The sequence below is a fragment of the Salmo trutta genome, chromosome 22 (assembly GCF_901001165.1).
Source record: "Salmo trutta chromosome 22, fSalTru1.1, whole genome shotgun sequence".
In the NCBI taxonomy this organism is placed as follows: Eukaryota; Metazoa; Chordata; class Actinopteri; order Salmoniformes; family Salmonidae; genus Salmo; species Salmo trutta.
Window position 1 is genome coordinate 42,853,516 of NC_042978.1, and position 17,272 is coordinate 42,870,787.

Here is a 17,272-nt window from a genome sequence, read left to right on the forward strand (position 1 = left end):
ATGTTTTCCGATAGGAAAGCACTAAACCAAGTCCAACAAAAGAGTGAAATTGAAGGATCCATTAGCTGACTATGTCATAACAGAGACTGCATGATTGATGTCATGTTGTTCCTGCATTAGGTCCCTGGGACAACACTCATGAACACTGGATAACAGTGGCTCAGTTGATAGAGCATGGTGTTTGAAATGCCAGGGTTGTGGGTTCGATTCCCACGAGGGACCAGTACGGGAATTTTTTAAATAAAATGTATGCATTCACTACTGTAAGTCGCTCTGCTAAATGACTAAAATGTAAAAATCTGCTAAACCCATTTCCACAGTTCTCCTCCAGACCTACAGATGGCGATAAGGTGCTCTCTGGCCCGCATTTCAACGTTCTATGCATTTTCTGCTTTGCATGCCGGGAAGGCAGTCTCACCCTAGCAACAGCAAAACTATAAACGATGAGAGCTCTCAATTTTAGCTAGGTAACCGTTTGACAATTCAGTCGTTTTGTTTAAATTTACAGTGAAAGAAAATTCAATGTTAGTTTTCCATAATTTCCGAAATGGACAAACTGCAGGCAGAAGATGCACGGTACTTGAAAAGGTAACGTTAGCTAGCCAGCTGTGGCTAGAAAACAGATCCTGATGTTTTGACAATCAGCTGTGACTGAAATGTGACGTCGTGGCTCATAATGTATTTTGAAATTATTATTATTATTTTTAAATACACATTTGATGTATTTTGAGTGCATTCTTTAACAGGGACAGTTCACATTAATCAACGTTTAAGTAAAAGTGCCGGTTTTAGCCAGCCGGTTAATTTTCAACCGCAGTCCCTGGGCAGGTTATTAAAGAAATACAATAACAATATAAACAATGAGCACCTCCAGAGCAACACAGGACAAGCTACAGACATGGACAGCGGCAATAAACAGCTAGGGATTATGTTCACAAGTCTGATTGGTCTTTAGCCATGTCTTAATGTTTTTTGTGAAGGTGCGATAGGTGTTGCACGTGTGTGTCTGATGGTAGTGTGTTTTGAGGTATACAAACTTACTGTCTAGTAGTGTCTAACGATTTGGTGGTTGGAATTGAATGTTGTAAATCAAAACAGGTTTATCATCCAGATCTTCATCATCATCATCATTATCAATTGCCTGGCCATTTCTCTCCATCTATAGGAAAGTAAAACGGGGGAGTTTGGATGTCCACCCGACAGAGAAAGCCCTCGTTGTTCAGTATGAGGTGGAGGCGACTATCCTCGGCGAAATGGGGGACCCGATGGTTGGAGAACGCAAGGAGTGTCAGAAAATGTAGCTAAGCATGGGTCTAATGTAACGTTAGCGAATTACCTACGAACATGAGATTAGCGTGGAAGTTGTTGTTTTTCCACTCACTCTCACCTGAACAGTAGTAATGGGCCGTTCGCCAACGAACGGATCTTTTTGGTGAATGTCGGGAACTGAATTACATCGGCGAAAGAGCCGTTCATTTGGCTCCATGATTTGCATACTGCTACTACTGTTTTTTTAGTTTTTCTGTAGATAAATTACAAATTAATTAAATCCTCATTGCTTAAACAATAAATAGTGGCTAGAGCGCGTCAAATCTTGTCCACGCTAAAAAAAAATTCAGTGCGGAACAATAAAACGTACTTTTTTTTGGCAGACTATCTAATAATTTGACCAGGTAAAAATATATTTGAAATCGCATTTCACGATCAGACATAATGGTAGCATACATTTTGGTCTTTACATTTTACATTGAAGATTAGCAATTTTTTTTCATAGTTCTATATTTTTAAGCATTTTGAACGAAGAGCCGTTTGGGAGCCTGCTCTTTTACAAAATAGAGCTAAATGAGCCGGTTCACAGAAAATACTCGAATGCCCATCACTACTGAACAGGTCCAATGGGTTCTTTTATACATACCATGTTCACCACTAAGTAGAGTCCCAGGGGAAACACTGACCAAAACAGAGGTCATTTCCTACCCTGCCACATGATGCTTTAGCTTGATTTTTTTTTTGGCTTGATCTGTATTTTATAATTTTTTACTTTAGTTTATTTGGTAAATATTTTCTCAACTCTGTCTTGAACTGCACTTTGGTTAAGGGCTTGTAAGTGAGCATTTCACGGTAAGATCTACTACACCTGTTGTATTCGGCGCATGTGACAAATAAAGTTTGATTTGATTTTGCCTTAACAAAAGATGAAGTCATTGAAGAGTTATTGGAAATAGCTTTTTTTGTTTCTAATTGCTCAAAATTTGTATTTTCTATTCACAGCATCCGCCTTAAAAGCTTAAACGCCAACACGGACATTGCCACCCTGGCTCGCAGGGTGGTGGAGGAATGCAGGCTCATTCATCCATCTGAACTTCCAGAGGTGGAACAACTGCTGTTCTACCTGCAGAACCGCAAGAAGCCAGGTAATGCTTACATTATGGTAACGCCTGTTCCTGATAGGCTGCAGTTGCAGGCTGAATGACTCATTATGTAAATACATGTTCATCATGCTGACTAGTGTCTTTGCTGTCCTGTCCTGCACCTCACAGACAAACAAGAGAAACATTCGCCCAGAGACCTCACACCATTTGAGGGGATGGAGGTAAGGAAAGCGTCTTCAAATATCTGTGTGTGTGTGACAGTGTGTGTGTGTGTGACAGTGTGTCTGTGCCCATTTCTGTGTATTTGATACCATGATTCATTGCATTATTTCTGTGTTATTAATCCTCATTCCTCACCCATACTGTATCTGGGTCGTTGTCAGCTGGATGAGGAGGCCAACATCAACAGCATAGATGACTATGTGGAGCTGCTGTATGAAGACATCCCAGAGAAGGTCAGGGGAGCCACCCTCATTCTCCACCTTGCCCGCAACCCTGACAACCTGGAAGAGCTCCTGCAGAATGGTACGCTCCTTTCTTGAGTTCCTTCCTCATCTGTCACAATGGTATGCCCTAGAGTAAACATCTGCTCTATGGACTGGGCATTTTAGAGAATGTCTGTGTTCGAGTATTTTCATGAAAGTCATTTTGATGAGTACTCGAATACTCGCATATAAGCGTGAAACCAGGCTGAATGCAAAACGTTTGCGGTATGCTATTTGTGGTTCCAATTACTTGTTATACTCGAGTACTTGCACCCTTCCCTACTCTGCTCTGCTGGGTGTATGAAAGCTATACAGGCCAGATGCTAGCCAAACTCTAGTGTCATTGGTTGATATAATCCATTCTCTCAGCCAGCAGCCCATCCCATTCATAAGAAAAACACAGCCAAGCCCTTCCTATTCCCTTCCCTGATGGCAGAGCTGTTTTCTCTCACAGCAGCACAAGGCCATCATCCATTACAACTGTCAGAAGATGGCATGGCTTCATTTGTAACTGTCAATATGCATCACGGGTTCACTTTGTCGTAACGCATCAAGTGGTCAGATGTTGATAATGGTAGAACTGTGAGACCTGGGGTCAGTGAGGAAAGAGGAGAGGGCCAGGGGAAATGAAACAACGTGATATGTGTCTTTACAATGAAGGTCACCCATAGCTCAAAGCCATGTGAGCCTGGAACCCCTTACATTCACCCAGGTTCTTTACCTTAACCTCCCACCCCAACCCCAACCTGACTGTCATCTCTAGTTGACTCTTTCCATCACCCCTACTCCATACTTCCCTTCCCAATCCTAACAGTCTGTCCATTTCCTTCAAATAATCTCTTCTCCACTTCCTCGATCACTTCCCTCTCTCCTTGCTCCCCACCCTATCTCCTATCCCCCCCCCCCACACACACACATACCACGTCTCTCTAACCTGACTGTGTGTCTGCTCCTCATCAGAAACGGCCCTGGGAGCCCTGGCCAGAGTCCTGAGGGAGGACTGGAAACAGAGCGTTGACATGGCAACTACCATTATCTACGTCTTCTTCTGCTTCTCCAGGTACACAATTCCTTCTTTCTTCCCTCTCTTTCTTCCCTCTCTTTCTTCCCTCTCTTTCTTCCCTCTCTTTCTTCCCTCTTTCTTCCCTCTCTCTCTCTCTCATTCTGACAGAAGTCACACAACTATGACAACATAGACCAAAACCTTACTTTCCAACCAGGGGTTTCAGGAAACATTAAAATTACCCTTGAAAGGATGATATATAAACTACTTGTCAAGAGCGATTTGAGTTGTGAGCGGATCTACGTTGTTCTGAAAACTGATAGTCTTTCTTGATCTCGCTCCATGGCAGAGCTATGCTGTTGGGGTTTTACAATGATCTGGTTTGTGTCTGGCTGATTATGAGTAGGAGATAAGAGATACTGTTGGACTCGATGCTTTAAGGTTTTATTTTGGCACAACTTTTTTGGACTAAGCTCTCAGGTGATGGGATCATTTCAATCTGAGCTCCCGATTGTGGTCCATATAGGTGTTGCATGATGATGAATGATGTGCACTTTTGAACAAGTGGAAGCCTTGTAAACCTTTCCTCTTCCCATCCCCAGTTTCTCCCAGTTTCATGGGCTAGTGACCCACTATAAGATCGGAGCCCTCTGTATGAACATCACTGAACACGAGCTGAAGAGGTACGACCTCTGGCAGGATGAACTGCAGAAGAAGAAGAAGGCTTATATCCTTCAGCTAAGGTCAAAGGTCACATGAATGATGTTACAATACCTTGCTGCTTCAGAGGGTCAACACCTCAGGGTCTCTGCTGTCCTCAGTTTTGGCATATCTCTTCATTTTAATCATAATGTCACAGTATAGAAGGAAAGGCAATGAATAGTTGTTCTTTTTTGGATGTTGTAATAGACTGATATAAAACATGTGACTATATAAGTTCTCTATGGTGAGTTGATTGGATCAGTGTAGCAGCAGTACTCCTTCCTTGACTGTTTTCACGTGAAGAGGACCCTGACAACCAGAATGTGAAGAAGGAACATGAGAAAGCCTTGAAGAAATACCAGGGCCTCCTGAGCAAGCAGGAGCAGCTTCTACAAGGTACAGTAAAAGTGGTACATTAACATGCTTAGCAGAAGGCCAGTGGTGTGTTGAGCAGAAGGCCGGTGGTGTGTTGAGCAGAAGGCCGGTGGTGTGTTGAGCAGAAGGCCGGTGGTGTGTTGAGCAGAAGGCCGGTGGTGTGTTGAGCAGAAGGCCGGTGGTGTGTTGAGCAGAAGGCCGGTGGTGTGTTGAGCAGAAGGCCGGTGGTGTGTTGAGCAGAAGGCCGGTGGTGTGTTGAGGCGAAGCGGTGGTGTGTTGAGCAGAAGGCCGGTGTGTGTTTGGAGCAGAAGGCCGGTGGTGTGTTGAGCAGAAGGCCGGTGGTGTGTTGAGCAGAAGGCCGGTGGTGTGTTGAGCAGAAGGCCGGTGGTGTGTTGAGCAGAAGGCCGGTGGTGTGTTGAGCAGAAGGCCGGTGGTGTGCTGAGCAGAAGGCCGGTGGTGTGCTGAGCAGAAGGCCGGTGGTGTGCTGAGCAGAAGGCCGGTGGTGTGCTGAGCAGAAGGCCGGTGGTGTGCTGAAGCAGAAGGCCGGTGGTGTGCTGAGCAGAAGGCCGGTGGTGTGCTGAGCAGAAGGCCGGTGGTGTGCTGAGCAGAAGGCCGGTGGTGTGCTGAGCAGAAGGCCGGTGGTGTGCTGAGCAGAAGGCCGGTGGTGTGCTGAGCAGAAGGCCGGTGGTGTGCTGAGCAGAAGGCCGGTGGTGTGCTGAGCAGAAGGCCGGTGGTGTGCTGAGCAGAAGGCCGGTGGTGTGCTGAGCAGAAGGCCGGTGGTGTGCTGAGCAGAAGGCCGGTGGTGTGCTGAGCAGAAGGCCGGTGGTGTGCTGAGCAGAAGGCCGGTGGTGTGTTGAGCAGAAGGCCGGTGGTGTGTTGAGCAGAAGGCCGGTGGTGTGTTGAGCAGAAGGCCGGTGGTGTGTTGAGCAGAAGGCCAGTGGTGTGTTGAGCAGCACTGTTAGTGTTTGACAATGCAATGATGTAATAAGCAATAATATTACAATTAATAACATAGTGATTACAATGCATTGTATATTTTGTATATCAGTTATTACGTGGTAATAACATGGTGATAACATGACAATATTACATAGTATAACTTCTTTTTACATGTATTATTATGTAATAACATGGTGATTACATTACAAAGTATTACATAGTATATTATTATTTTAAAAATGTTTGCATTGGTTATAACATAGTAATAACAAGTTAGAGCAATATCTAATTCTCAAATCCCATGTCCTCTCCCTGTTCTCCCCAGTGGCTCTGTACCTGTTGTTAAACCTGGCTGAGGACACACGTACAGAGCTGAAAATGAGGAACAAGAACATCGTCCACATGCTGGTGAAGACCCTGGACCGGGAGGACGAGGAGCTACTGGTGCTCGTGGTCTCCTTTCTCAAGAAACTCAGCATCTTCCTGGAGAACAAGAATGACATGGTGAGGGAGAGGGGAAGGGAGGGGGATAGAGAGGGAGGAAGAGGGGGAGAGGGGGATAGAGAGAGGGGGAGGAATGCAAGGATGAAGGAGGAGAAAAAAGGCCATGAGTCTCAACATGGTGAGGAAAATACATACAAAGTCGCAGGTCCTCCGATTGAGGTAATCTCTAATGGTTTACATTTTTTGGATGTCTTCTTGTACAGAGTGTAGTGATCACTGCTCTATGTCCCTGTCCTACTATAATGCAGTTCCACCTGGATCTGATCTCAGCCAGGTGGTGTGCCTTTATCAAGCCAGGCTGAGTTAGGATTGTATTGAACATCAGATAACAGTTGTAAGATAGTGAAAGGAACTACAGTTGATTACGTGCAGACTGGATTTGTAATTGTGGGGATTTCCTTGTGAACACAGCAGCAGTGTACTTGGGACACTGTGCAGGTATATGGTTTGCTCTACTTTCTTGGTACGTTTTAGACATGTCCTTGATGCATCATCTCAACACCTCCACCTGCCTGTAAACACTGTGTCTACGCTGCTTTCTCTTGACATTCTGACTGTTACAAATCCATTGAATTCATTTCAAGTAATTAATTGAATGAACTCAGTTCAAATGAAACTGACCCCAACATGGGTGAAGTCTGATATGGTGAAAGAAGGATTGTGGGTTTGGTTATTGAAGTAGGGTGTGTAGAGGTGTACTTTCTACCGGGATGTGTTGAGTAACTAGGCTTTTCCCTGGTGTTCAGGCAGAGACGTATGCGGTGGAGAAGCTAGCCAGGCTGCTGGCCTGTGATCATGAGAACCTACTGAACACTACCCTGCGTCTGCTCCTCAACCTCTCCTTTGACACAGGCCTCCGCAGCCAGATGGTTCAGGCTGGACTCATCCCCAAACTCTCCTCACTGCTAGGTACTGACAGACACAACTCCCTGTGTGTGTGTGTTTGAGAGTGTGTGTGTGTGTGTGTGTGTGTGTGCGTTTCAGTATGTCTAAGTAAGTGTGTGTCAGTGTGTGCAGGTGCAGGCTGTTATAAAGCTGTGGACACAGCGAGGCTGGTTCTGGCTCTGGTGGCCATTAGAAAAATGACTTCCTGAAACAAGATCCAGTGTGTGATTGGTGCGTTCGCTCATCCAGGGGGTCATGTGGCACGGCTGGGAGCATCTGTGATGGGCCCTTTGAAGCCTCTCCAGGGAGGGTCGGGTAACTTGCATAATTAATATAATATATTTGTAAGAATAACACTCTGGGCCCCAGCATAAATGTTGTTTTTGTAGGAGCTGGCCGAAGAGGCTGAGGAGGGGTCTACAGAGATTTGGGAGGGATTTATTTTCTTTTAGAATGAGACATACACACATCATGTACAGGTGCACGTCATGTCCACGCTTAGGCTAAACATAGATGAATGTATCTCATTTTCACTGGAGGCTGCTGAGGGGAGGACAGCTCATAATAATGGCTGAAACAGAGTGAATGGAATGGCATCAAACACATGGAAACCATGGAAACCATGTGTTTGATGTATTTGACACCATTCCACTCATTCCGCTCCAGTCAATACCACGAGTCCGTCCTCCCCAATTAAGATGCCACCAACCTCCTGTGCTGATTTTAGAGAGTGTGTGTGCGTTTGTAAGATTCACTCTTTCCCATTGCTATTACACTTTTGTTTATTCTTGACTTTTTGTGTGTGTGTGTGTGTGTGTGTGTGTGTGTGTGTGTGTGTGTGTGTGTGTGTGTGTGTGTGTGTGTGTGTGTGTGATTTCAAACTCCGATGACTAGAGGCCTTATAAATAATCCTCTAGCCTCTGTGATGTGGTGTCCTTTCCTCTGTGTTTGTGTCCAGAGATGCCCCTCTTATCTCCAGAGAGATAACCATTCCTCTCTGTTCTGTTCTGCTGTGAGGGTGTGAGGTGACGTCTGCCATCCCTCTGATCCCTGTCCCATCAGCCCCCACTAGGGTTTCCCAACCTGGGCTGATAAGATGAAAGGGAGAAGTGTGGGTTACTCCTCCTCTTCACCTTCCTCCTGATCCCTCCATCTCAACCAGGATTTAGGACCAACTACGACATCTCAATCCTTTCAACCCTTCACCTGACCACTGGCTCTTTGTTGTTGACGTGACTATCTGTCATGGGTTCTGCTGAAGTACCACGTTTTACAGTGAAGAAAATACTCCTAATTTATTCCAGAATCATTCCATTACACTGAATGGCTATTACAGGGACATTTTCTTTATGTTTTTTTTCTTTGAAGATTGAACCAGTATTCTTATTTACTCAATAAACTGTACTAACAACAATAGTATACTGTCCACAAAACTGCCCCAGAGACCACTAATGCATGGCGGTGTGATTTTATCAAGGTTGAGTGGTTTTAAATCAGAACAGGGTGTAATTGGAGTTTAGCTCTCCCACTAACTGCCCCTGAACACTCTAGATAATTCTTAACAGCTCCCCACTCTTTCTTTCACTGGGGCTCTAGTGGTGTTTTGAACATTTTAATGGGGTCTCTCTCTTTCCCCATAAAGGATCCTCCATGTTTCTACCGGTGTAGTGAGGGAGTTTGCCAGGTCAGATGAGTGTGAGTGTGTCTTGTGTGCACGCTCATGTGAGTGTGTTTAGGTATAGGTTGAGGGCTCCACTAATGAGAAGCACATGTTTGTGCCAATCGTGGCACTGCAAGGGCCTGAGCAGCGTAGCTTTATTAAAGGCAGTAAAATTGATGCTTCCTCCTGTTTTCCCAATGAAACCTCCAAGCCGTCTCTTTTCCCTTGTTTCCAGGAGTTCAGTGAGCCCATCTGGTTTCAGTAGGCTGCCTCCCCTGCATGATCCCTGACCACGGCTTAGGACCAGTTAGTACTGGACTGGGTTGCTCTGCTCTGTCAGATCAGTGGTCTTGCTGAGACCCATCGCTAGTTCTGTGCTGACTCAATGTGGCCGGCCCCTCTACCTCTACAGACCAGTCTTCAGTGACTCCATGGTGTTAGTTAGCTGCCTCTCTGGAGAGGCCTGCATTTGCCCTGCAGTGGTTTGGGTCAAACTCCTAAACACTCTGAGAGAGCAGAGCTACCTGACAGTTTAACACAGAGTCAGAGCCACGTCTCTCAGACTGCTGTAAAATAACCTCCTGCAATAAGAAGATGTTTTCATTGTCTTTGCATAGCTAGCTTTTCTACTACTAAACCATATTGTTTTAGAGTGGTGGTTAACTGTATGTTATTTAACCTGTAGTGGACGTGTGTGTCGCACACTAGTCTCGTCCCATGAAGCAGAATGTAAGTGTACTGCTCCTCATTAATTTATTCATTCACCTCTGTCTCTATGTCTCTCTCTTTGTCTCTGTCTCTATGTCTCTGTCTCTATGTCTCTGTCTCTATGTCTCTCTGTCTCTGTCTCTATGTCTCTCTCTCTGTCTATGTCTCTCTGTCTCTGTCTCTGTCTCTCTCTTTGTCTCTGTCTCTATGTCTCTGTCTCTCTGTCTTTGTCTCTGTCTCTCTCTCTCTGTCTCTGTCTCTCTCTCTCTGTCTACGTTCTTTGTCTCTGTCTCTCTCTCTCTGTCTCTCTCTCTGTCTCTCTCTCTGTGTCTCTCTCTCTGTCTATGTCTCTCTCTCTGTCTCTGTCTCTCTCTCTCTGTCTATGTCTCTCTGTCTCTGTGCTTCTCTTCTCTCTCTCTCTGTTTATGTTCCAGCTGACGAGAAGCAGGGACAGCTGTGTATGTGCATTCTGTACCACATCAGTGTGGATGACCGATTCAAGTCCATGTTTGCCTACACAGACTGCATACCACAGGTAAGACTGGGTAATGTACACCCAGGGGCCAGACAGCATTAGCATCGAGGCTAACAGCCCTGGAATTATTCATGAGAGAGAGAGAGAGGGAGGGGTGGAAAGGGATGGAAAGAAGGAGTGGGATAGATGGAGAGCCGGGGATGGATGGACAGAGGGGAGGATGGACAGAGAGAGAGAGCTTGTGAGAGTGGGAGGAATGGAGAGAGAAAGAGTGCGATGGAGAGAGAGGGGGACACGCTACATCTGCACCCAAACACCGGAGGACAGCTGACCAGCCTTCACTCTCACTGTGATGAAAGCTCCATTTATTCATACCACTTTTTTTATTTTTACTAATTGGAGCGCTGTATCTAGAAAATAGATTTTGAGTGTTCAAGATTTGAGTGGTCAGAATGGAATTGAGGAGATGTCATATTGATTACGTTATGTCTGATTTCCTGTCAGTCTTTCATAGATTATTTAAATGTTTATTCTGTTTGTGTTGTAAGATTGGGTGTAAATGCGGGCCAGATGCTCATAAACAGGATTGTTTGTGTAGTGGGTCGTGTCGCCAGTAGATCTGCCCCGCGGGGTCGGAGTGTCAGAAAGGATGCTGGGTAGCAGCATGACCGGAAATAGACCTTTGACCCCAGGCCCTCTAACCCCCTCCCCTCTAGGGATGGTCTTGACCCCCTCTACTCTCCATCTTCCCTCTCTCTCTGTGGACAGGCTTCCTCATCAAGCTACCTAGTTTTTGTCCTTGCTCTTTGGCCAGCTCAACATATCCTTCCTTCCCCTACTCCTTTTCCTTTCTCTCCTTCTCCTCTCTACCATGCAGGCCTGGCCCAGCTCTTCTCCTCTCTACCAGGCCTGGCCCAGCTCTTCTCCTCTCTACCAGGCCTGGCCCAGCTCTTCTCCTCTCTACCATGCAGGCCTGGCCCAGCTCTTCTCCTCTCTACCAGGCCTGGCCCAGCTCTTCTCCTCTCTACCAGGCCTGGCCCAGCTCTTCTCCTCTCTACCAGGCCTGGCCCAGCTCTTCTCCTCTCTACCAGGCCTGGCCCAGCTCTTCTCCTCTCTACCATGCAGGCCTGGCCCAGCTCTTCTCCTCTCTACCAGGCCTGGCCCAGCTCTTCTCCTCTCTACCAGGCCTGGCCCAGCTCTTCTCCTCTCTACCATGCAGGCCTGGCCCTGCTCTTCTCCTCTCTACCATGCAGGCCTGGCCCTGCTCTTCTCCTCTCTACCATGCAGGCCTGGCCCTGCTCTTCTCCTCTCTACCAGGCCTGGCCCTGCTCTTCTCCTCTCTACCAGGCCTGGCCCAGCTCTTCTCCTCTCTACCATGCAGGCCTGGCCCTGCTCTTCTCCTCTCTACCAGGCCTGGCCCAGCTCTTCTCCTCTCTACCAGGCCTGGCCCTGCTCTTCTCCTCTCTACCAGGCCTGGCCCTGCTCTTCTCCTCTCTACCAGGCCTGGCCCAGCTCTTCTCCTCTCTACCAGGCCTGGCCCAGCTCTTCTCCTCTCTACCAGGCCTGACCCAGCTCTTCTCCTCTCTACCAGGCCTGACCCAGCTCTTCTCCTCTCTACCAGGCCTGACCCAGCTCTTCTCCTCTCTACCAGGCCTGGCCCAGCTCTTCTCCTCTCTACCATGCAGGCCTGGCCCAGCTCTTCTCCTCTCTACCATGCAGGCCTGGCCCAGCTCTTCTCCTCTCTACCAGGCAGGCCTGGCCCAGCTCTTCTCCTCTCTACCAGGCAGGCCTGGCCCAGCTCTTCTCCTCTCTACCAGGCAGGCCTGGCCCAGCTCTTCTCCTCTCTACCAGGCCTGGCCCAGCTCTTCTCCTCTCTACCAGGCCTGGCCCAGCTCTTCTCCTCTCTACCAGGCCTGGCCCAGCTCTTCTCCTCTCTACCAGGCCTGGCCCAGCTCTTCTCCTCTCTACCAGGCAGGCCTGGCCCAGCTCTTCTCCTCTCTACCAGGCAGGCCTGGCCCAGCTCTTCTCCTCTCTACCAGGCAGGCCTGGCCCAGCTCTTCTCCTCTCTACCATGCAGGCCTGGCCCAGCTCTTCTCCTCTCTACCATGCAGGCCTGGCCCAGCTCTTCTCCTCTCTACCAGGCCTGGCCCAGCTCTTCTCCTCTCTACCATGCAGGCCTGGCCCAGCTCTTCTCCTCTCTACCAGGCAGGCCTGGCCCAGCTCTTCTCCTCTCTACCAGGCAGGCCTGGCCCAGCTCTTCTCCTCTCTACCAGGCCTGGCCCAGCTCTTCTCCTCTCTACCATGCAGGCCTGGCCCAGCTCTTCTCCTCTCTACCAGGCAGGCCTGGCCCAGCTCTTCTCCTCTCTACCAGGCAGGCCTGGCCCTGCTCTTCTCCTCTCTACCATGCAGGCCTGACCCAGCTCTTCTCCTCTCTACCAGGCCTGACCCAGCTCTTCTCCTCTCTACCAGGCCTGACCCAGCTCTTCTCCTCTCTACCAGGCAGGCCTGGCCCAGCTGTTCTCCTCTCTACCATGCAGGCCTGACCCAGCTCTTCTCCTCTCTACCAGGCAGGCCTGGCCCAGCTCTTCTCCTCTCTACCAGGCAGGCCTGGCCCAGCTCTTCTCCTCTCTACCATGCAGGCCTGGCCCTGCTCTTCTCCTCTCTACCAGGCAGGCCTGACCCAGCTCTTCTCCTCTCTACCAGGCAGGCCTGACCCAGCTCTTCTCCTCTCTACCAGGCAGGCCTGACCCAGCTCTTCTCCTCTCTACCAGGCAGGCCTGACCCAGCTCTTCTCCTCTCTACCAGGCAGGCCTGACCCAGCTCTTCTCCTCTCGGGAGAAGAGCTGGGTCAGGCCTTGCCCTAGGCCCAGGGAGGAGAGGTAGATGGGAGAAGAGCTGGGTCAGGCCTTGCCCTAGGCCCAGGGAGGAGAGGTAGATGGGAGAAGAGCTGGGTCAGGCCTTGCCCTAGGCCCAGGGAGGAGAGGTAGATGGGAGAAGAGCTGGGTCAGGCCTTGCCCTAGGCCCAGGGAGGAGAGGTAGATGGGAGAAGAGCTGGGTCAGGCCTTGCCCTAGGCCCAGGGAGGAGAGGTAGATGGGAGAAGAGCTGGGTCAGGCCTTGCCCTAGGCCCAGGGAGGAGAGGTAGATGGGAGAAGAGCTGGGTCAGGCCTTGCCCCAGGCCCAGGGAGGAAAGGTAGATGGGAGAAGAGTGAGGGGTGGAGGGCAGTGAGGGGTTAGATAGTGAGGGGTGGAGGAGGGCAGTGAGGGGTTAGATAGTGAGGGGTTAGATAGTGGGGGTGGAGGGCAGTGAGGGGTTAGATAGTGGGGGGTGGAGGGCAGTGAGGGGTTAGATAGGGAGGGGTTAGATAGTGGGGGTGGAGGAGGGCAGTGAGGGGTTAGATAGTGAGGGTGGAGGAGGGCAGTGAGGGGTTAGATAGTGAGGGTGGAGGAGGGCAGTGAGGGGTGGAGGAGGGCAGTGAGGGGTTAGATAGTGAGGGTGGAGGAGGGCAGTGAGGGGTTAGATAGTGGGGGTGGAGGAGGGCAGTGAGGGGTTAGATAGTGAGGGGTGGAGGAGGGCAGTGAGGGGTTAGATAGTGAGGGTGGAGGAGGGCAGTGAGGGGTGGAGGAAGGCAGTGAGGGGTTAGATAGTGAGGGGTTAGATAGTGGGGGTGGAGGGCAGTGAGGGGTTAGATAGTGGGGGTGGAGGGCAGTGAGGGGTTAGATAGTGAGGGGTGGAGGAGGGCAGTGAGGGGTTAGATAGTGAGGGGTGGAGGAGGGCAGTGAGGGGTTAGATAGTGAGGGGTGGAGGAGGGCAGTGAGGGGTTAGATAGTGAGGGGTTAGATAGTGAGGGGTGGAGGAGGGCAGTGAGGGGTTAGATAGTGGGGGTGGAGGAGGGCAGTGAGGGGTTAGATAGTGGGGGTGGAGGAGGGCAGTGAGGGGTTAGATAGTGGGGGTGGAGGAGGGCAGTGAGGGGTTAGATAGTGGGGGTGGAGGAGGGCAGTGAGGGGTGGAGGGCAGTGAGGGGTTAGATAGTGGGGGTGGAGGAGGGCAGTGAGGGGTGGAGGGCAGTGAGGGGTTAGATAATGAGGGGTTAGATAGTGAGGGGTGGAAGGCAGTGAGGGGTTAGATAGTGAGGGTGTGCTGTGTAGTATGGCGCTAGGCCTCCTCTGGCTGTACTGTGCTGTGCTGTGGTAAATAAGCAGAGGCAGGTGCCAGAGAGTCTAGACAGGGCTGATTTGGGGTCCAGGGCCCCTGGTATGTGATACCCGACTCGGGGGGTGTGTGTGTGTGTGTGTGTGTGTGTGTGTGTGATTGCACACTGCTGACTCCTCACAGGGAGCGGGCCTGCAGTGCCCCTGCTTAAAGCCTTTCCTGTTTAATGTTAAATCAGAGAAGGAGAGCTGGGAGACGGGGAGCAGAGGGCAGGGGCTGTGGGCGACTCGTTTTTGAACCTGTGCCCGCCCAAAGTTGACCTCCAAGGCCGTTTCCTGCTGGCCACTCCCCCCCTCTCTCTCTCCCCCTCCCTCTCTCCATCTCTCTCTTGCTCTCTATTTCTCTCTCTCCTCGTTGTCTGTTTGCAAGCCCTTTCAGGTTTCCCCTCCAGGGTCTTGACAGGCACAGACCTGATTAGACAGCAACGAGTGTACTGTACCTCTACCTTTCTGCTCACCTCAGGGAACAGCTGTCTGTTCCCGTACTCTGCGGTTAACCCATCTTGTGTCACCATGGCGACCCACTAAATGACTGTATGGAAGCTATGTAGACCAGTGTCATCAACATGGTGATGATGTGATTCATCCACTCAGCCAATGATGTCGCCAAGCAAACATCCATACACAAACAGTAGAGAGAAAGGCTTGGGAACAGACACACCCATAACACACTGACTGACTGCTGGCCAACTATATTGATTGATGATGAATTGGTATTGATGATTGATTGACAGTTGATGAAGATGCTGTTTGAGTGTGGTGAGAGTCACATGGACCCTGAGCTCATCTCCTTCTGCATCAACCTGGCAGCCAACAAGAGGAACGCACAGCTCATCTGTGAAGGTACGACACACAGACACACACACACACACACACACACTCCTAATGCTGTTCTCCTGTACCTAGGTAATGGTCTGAAGATGCTGATGAAGAGGGGTCTGAAGTTAAAGGATGTTCTTATCATGAAGATGATCAGGAACTTGTCACAACATGACGGACCCACCAAGAACCTCTTCATAGTGAGTACTAAACTTACCCCCACTCTTAACACTGATGAGCTTCAACATGCTTAGTATGGATATAGACAGATAAAGCTAGACAGGCTCACATGATCTGTGTTCTTATGCTAGTTACTGAATCCATAGCTACGTGTGTTCTTATGCTAGTTACTGAATCCATAGCTACGTGTGTTCTTATGCTAGTTACTGAATCCATAGCTACGTGTGTTCTTATGCTAGTTACTGAATCCATAGCTACGTGTGTTCTTATGCTAGTTACTGAATCCATAGCTACGTGTGTTCTTATGCTAGTTACTGAATCCATAGCTATGTGTGTTATTATGCTAGTAACTGAATCCATAGCTACGTGTGTTCTTATGCTAGTTACTGAATCCATAGCTATGTGTGTTCTTATACTAGTAACTGAATCCATAGCTACACTATTAGAACAAACATTGTAGTGCTGAACCCTGCCCTGTGTCTCTATAGTAACCAACCCCCTTCTCGTACCCCATAAGGACTATGTGGGTGACCTAGCAGCTCAGATAGGAGCGGAGGAGAGGGAGGAGTATGTGATAGAGTGTCTGGGGACTCTGGCTAACCTCACCATCCCTGACCTGGACTGGGAACTGGTGCTGAAGGAGTACAACCTGGTGCCCTACCTCAAAGACCACCTCAATCCAGGTAGGCCTCAAAGACAACCTCAATCCAGGTAGGCCTCAAAGACCACCTCAATCCAGGTAGGCCTCAAAGACCACCTCAAACCAGGTAGGCCTCAAAGACTGCTTCAAACCATGGATGGAGGGAGGCAGAGAGGGGGATAAAAAGGTGGGGGGGACTGATGCTGTAACTTACAGGTGTATTCACCCTGATGAACTTGAGAAAGATGACAAGATGGTGCCAACAGACATGGTTGCCCTGTTTCTAGCTCCTAGACAACTTTGCACAAACTTTTTGTTTGTGTTATTTCTTAAATTATTTGCTCGGAATGTTTCTTGCATTATTACCTACAACCGGAAATAACTTTGGGATATTAGATCAGCAGTCACTCACCAGAATTTCAACCACAAATTCCCTGAATTGGATCCTTTGTTTGAACTTCCGAGGCAATTCCGTTCATGCCAGGGGCTGCTCCAAGTCGCTGTCGCCGGAAAAGAGGAACAAGGAGTGGGCTCGTAGTGAGACTGAGGAAGCATGCATACCATCCACCGCTTCCGAGTATATTACGCACTAACGCTCAGTCCCTGGACAATAAAGTAGACAAGCTTAGGGTGAGGATCTCCTTCCAGAGAGACATCAGGAACTGTTACATGCTCTGTTTTACGGAATCATGGCTCTCTCCGGATATGCTGTCCTCGTCCATTCAGCCAGCGGGGTTTTCCATATATCTCGTGGACAGGAAGAAAGAACACTCAGAGAAAAAGAAAGGTAGAGGTGTATGTTTCATAATTAACTACTCATGGTGTGATTGTGGTAGCGTACAGGAACTCCAGTTCCTTTGTTCTTCCGATCTGGAATACCTCACCATCAAATGCCGGCCGCATTACCTCCTGAGAGAATTCTCTTCAGTCATCGTCACAGCCGTATATGTCCACCACCAAGCCGACTCCGCGACAGCTCTCAAGGAACTACACTGGACTTTGTGCATTTCGCTACACTTGCATTAACATCTGCTAACCATGTGTATTTGACAAATAAAATATGATTTGATTTGAACTGGAAACTGCATATCCTGAGGCCGCATTTATTGTAGCTGGAGACTTGAATAAAGGAAATCTGAGGAAAATATCAAAATCAAATCAAATTTATTTATATAGCCCTTCGTACATCAGCTGATATCTCAAAGTGCTGTACAGAAACCCAGCCTAAAACCCCAAACAGCAAGCAATGCATGTGAAAGAAGCACGGTGGCTAGGAAAAACTCCCTAGGAAAAACTCCCTAGAAAGACAAAAACC

The 17,272-nt window shown here is 48.9% G+C and overlaps 1 protein-coding gene across 3 annotated transcripts in view; it reads left to right on the forward strand.

Annotated features, from left to right (window-relative positions):
• The first annotated feature begins 388 nt into the window (after positions 1-388).
• Positions 389-17,272, forward strand: part of kifap3a (kinesin-associated protein 3a) — a 31,698-nt gene continuing 14,814 nt past the window's right edge. For 2 of the 3 annotated variants that reach the window (XM_029708054.1, XM_029708055.1), the window contains exons 1-13: positions 389-588; positions 1,166-1,297; positions 2,272-2,414; positions 2,541-2,593; positions 2,756-2,897; positions 3,818-3,917; positions 4,463-4,587; positions 4,860-4,958; positions 6,202-6,380; positions 7,127-7,289; positions 10,068-10,168; positions 15,053-15,337; positions 15,835-16,000. In XM_029708054.1, coding sequence (XP_029563914.1) covers positions 548-588; positions 1,166-1,297; positions 2,272-2,414; positions 2,541-2,593; positions 2,756-2,897; positions 3,818-3,917; positions 4,463-4,587; positions 4,860-4,958; positions 6,202-6,380; positions 7,127-7,289; positions 10,068-10,168; positions 15,053-15,337; positions 15,835-16,000 — 1,729 coding nt within the window. In that variant the 5' untranslated portion in view covers positions 389-547. The remainder of the gene's footprint in view (positions 589-1,165; positions 1,298-2,271; positions 2,415-2,540; positions 2,594-2,755; positions 2,898-3,817; positions 3,918-4,462; positions 4,588-4,859; positions 4,959-6,201; positions 6,381-7,126; positions 7,290-10,067; positions 10,169-15,052; positions 15,338-15,834; positions 16,001-17,272) is intronic. The other variant, XM_029708056.1, reaches the window with a different exon arrangement.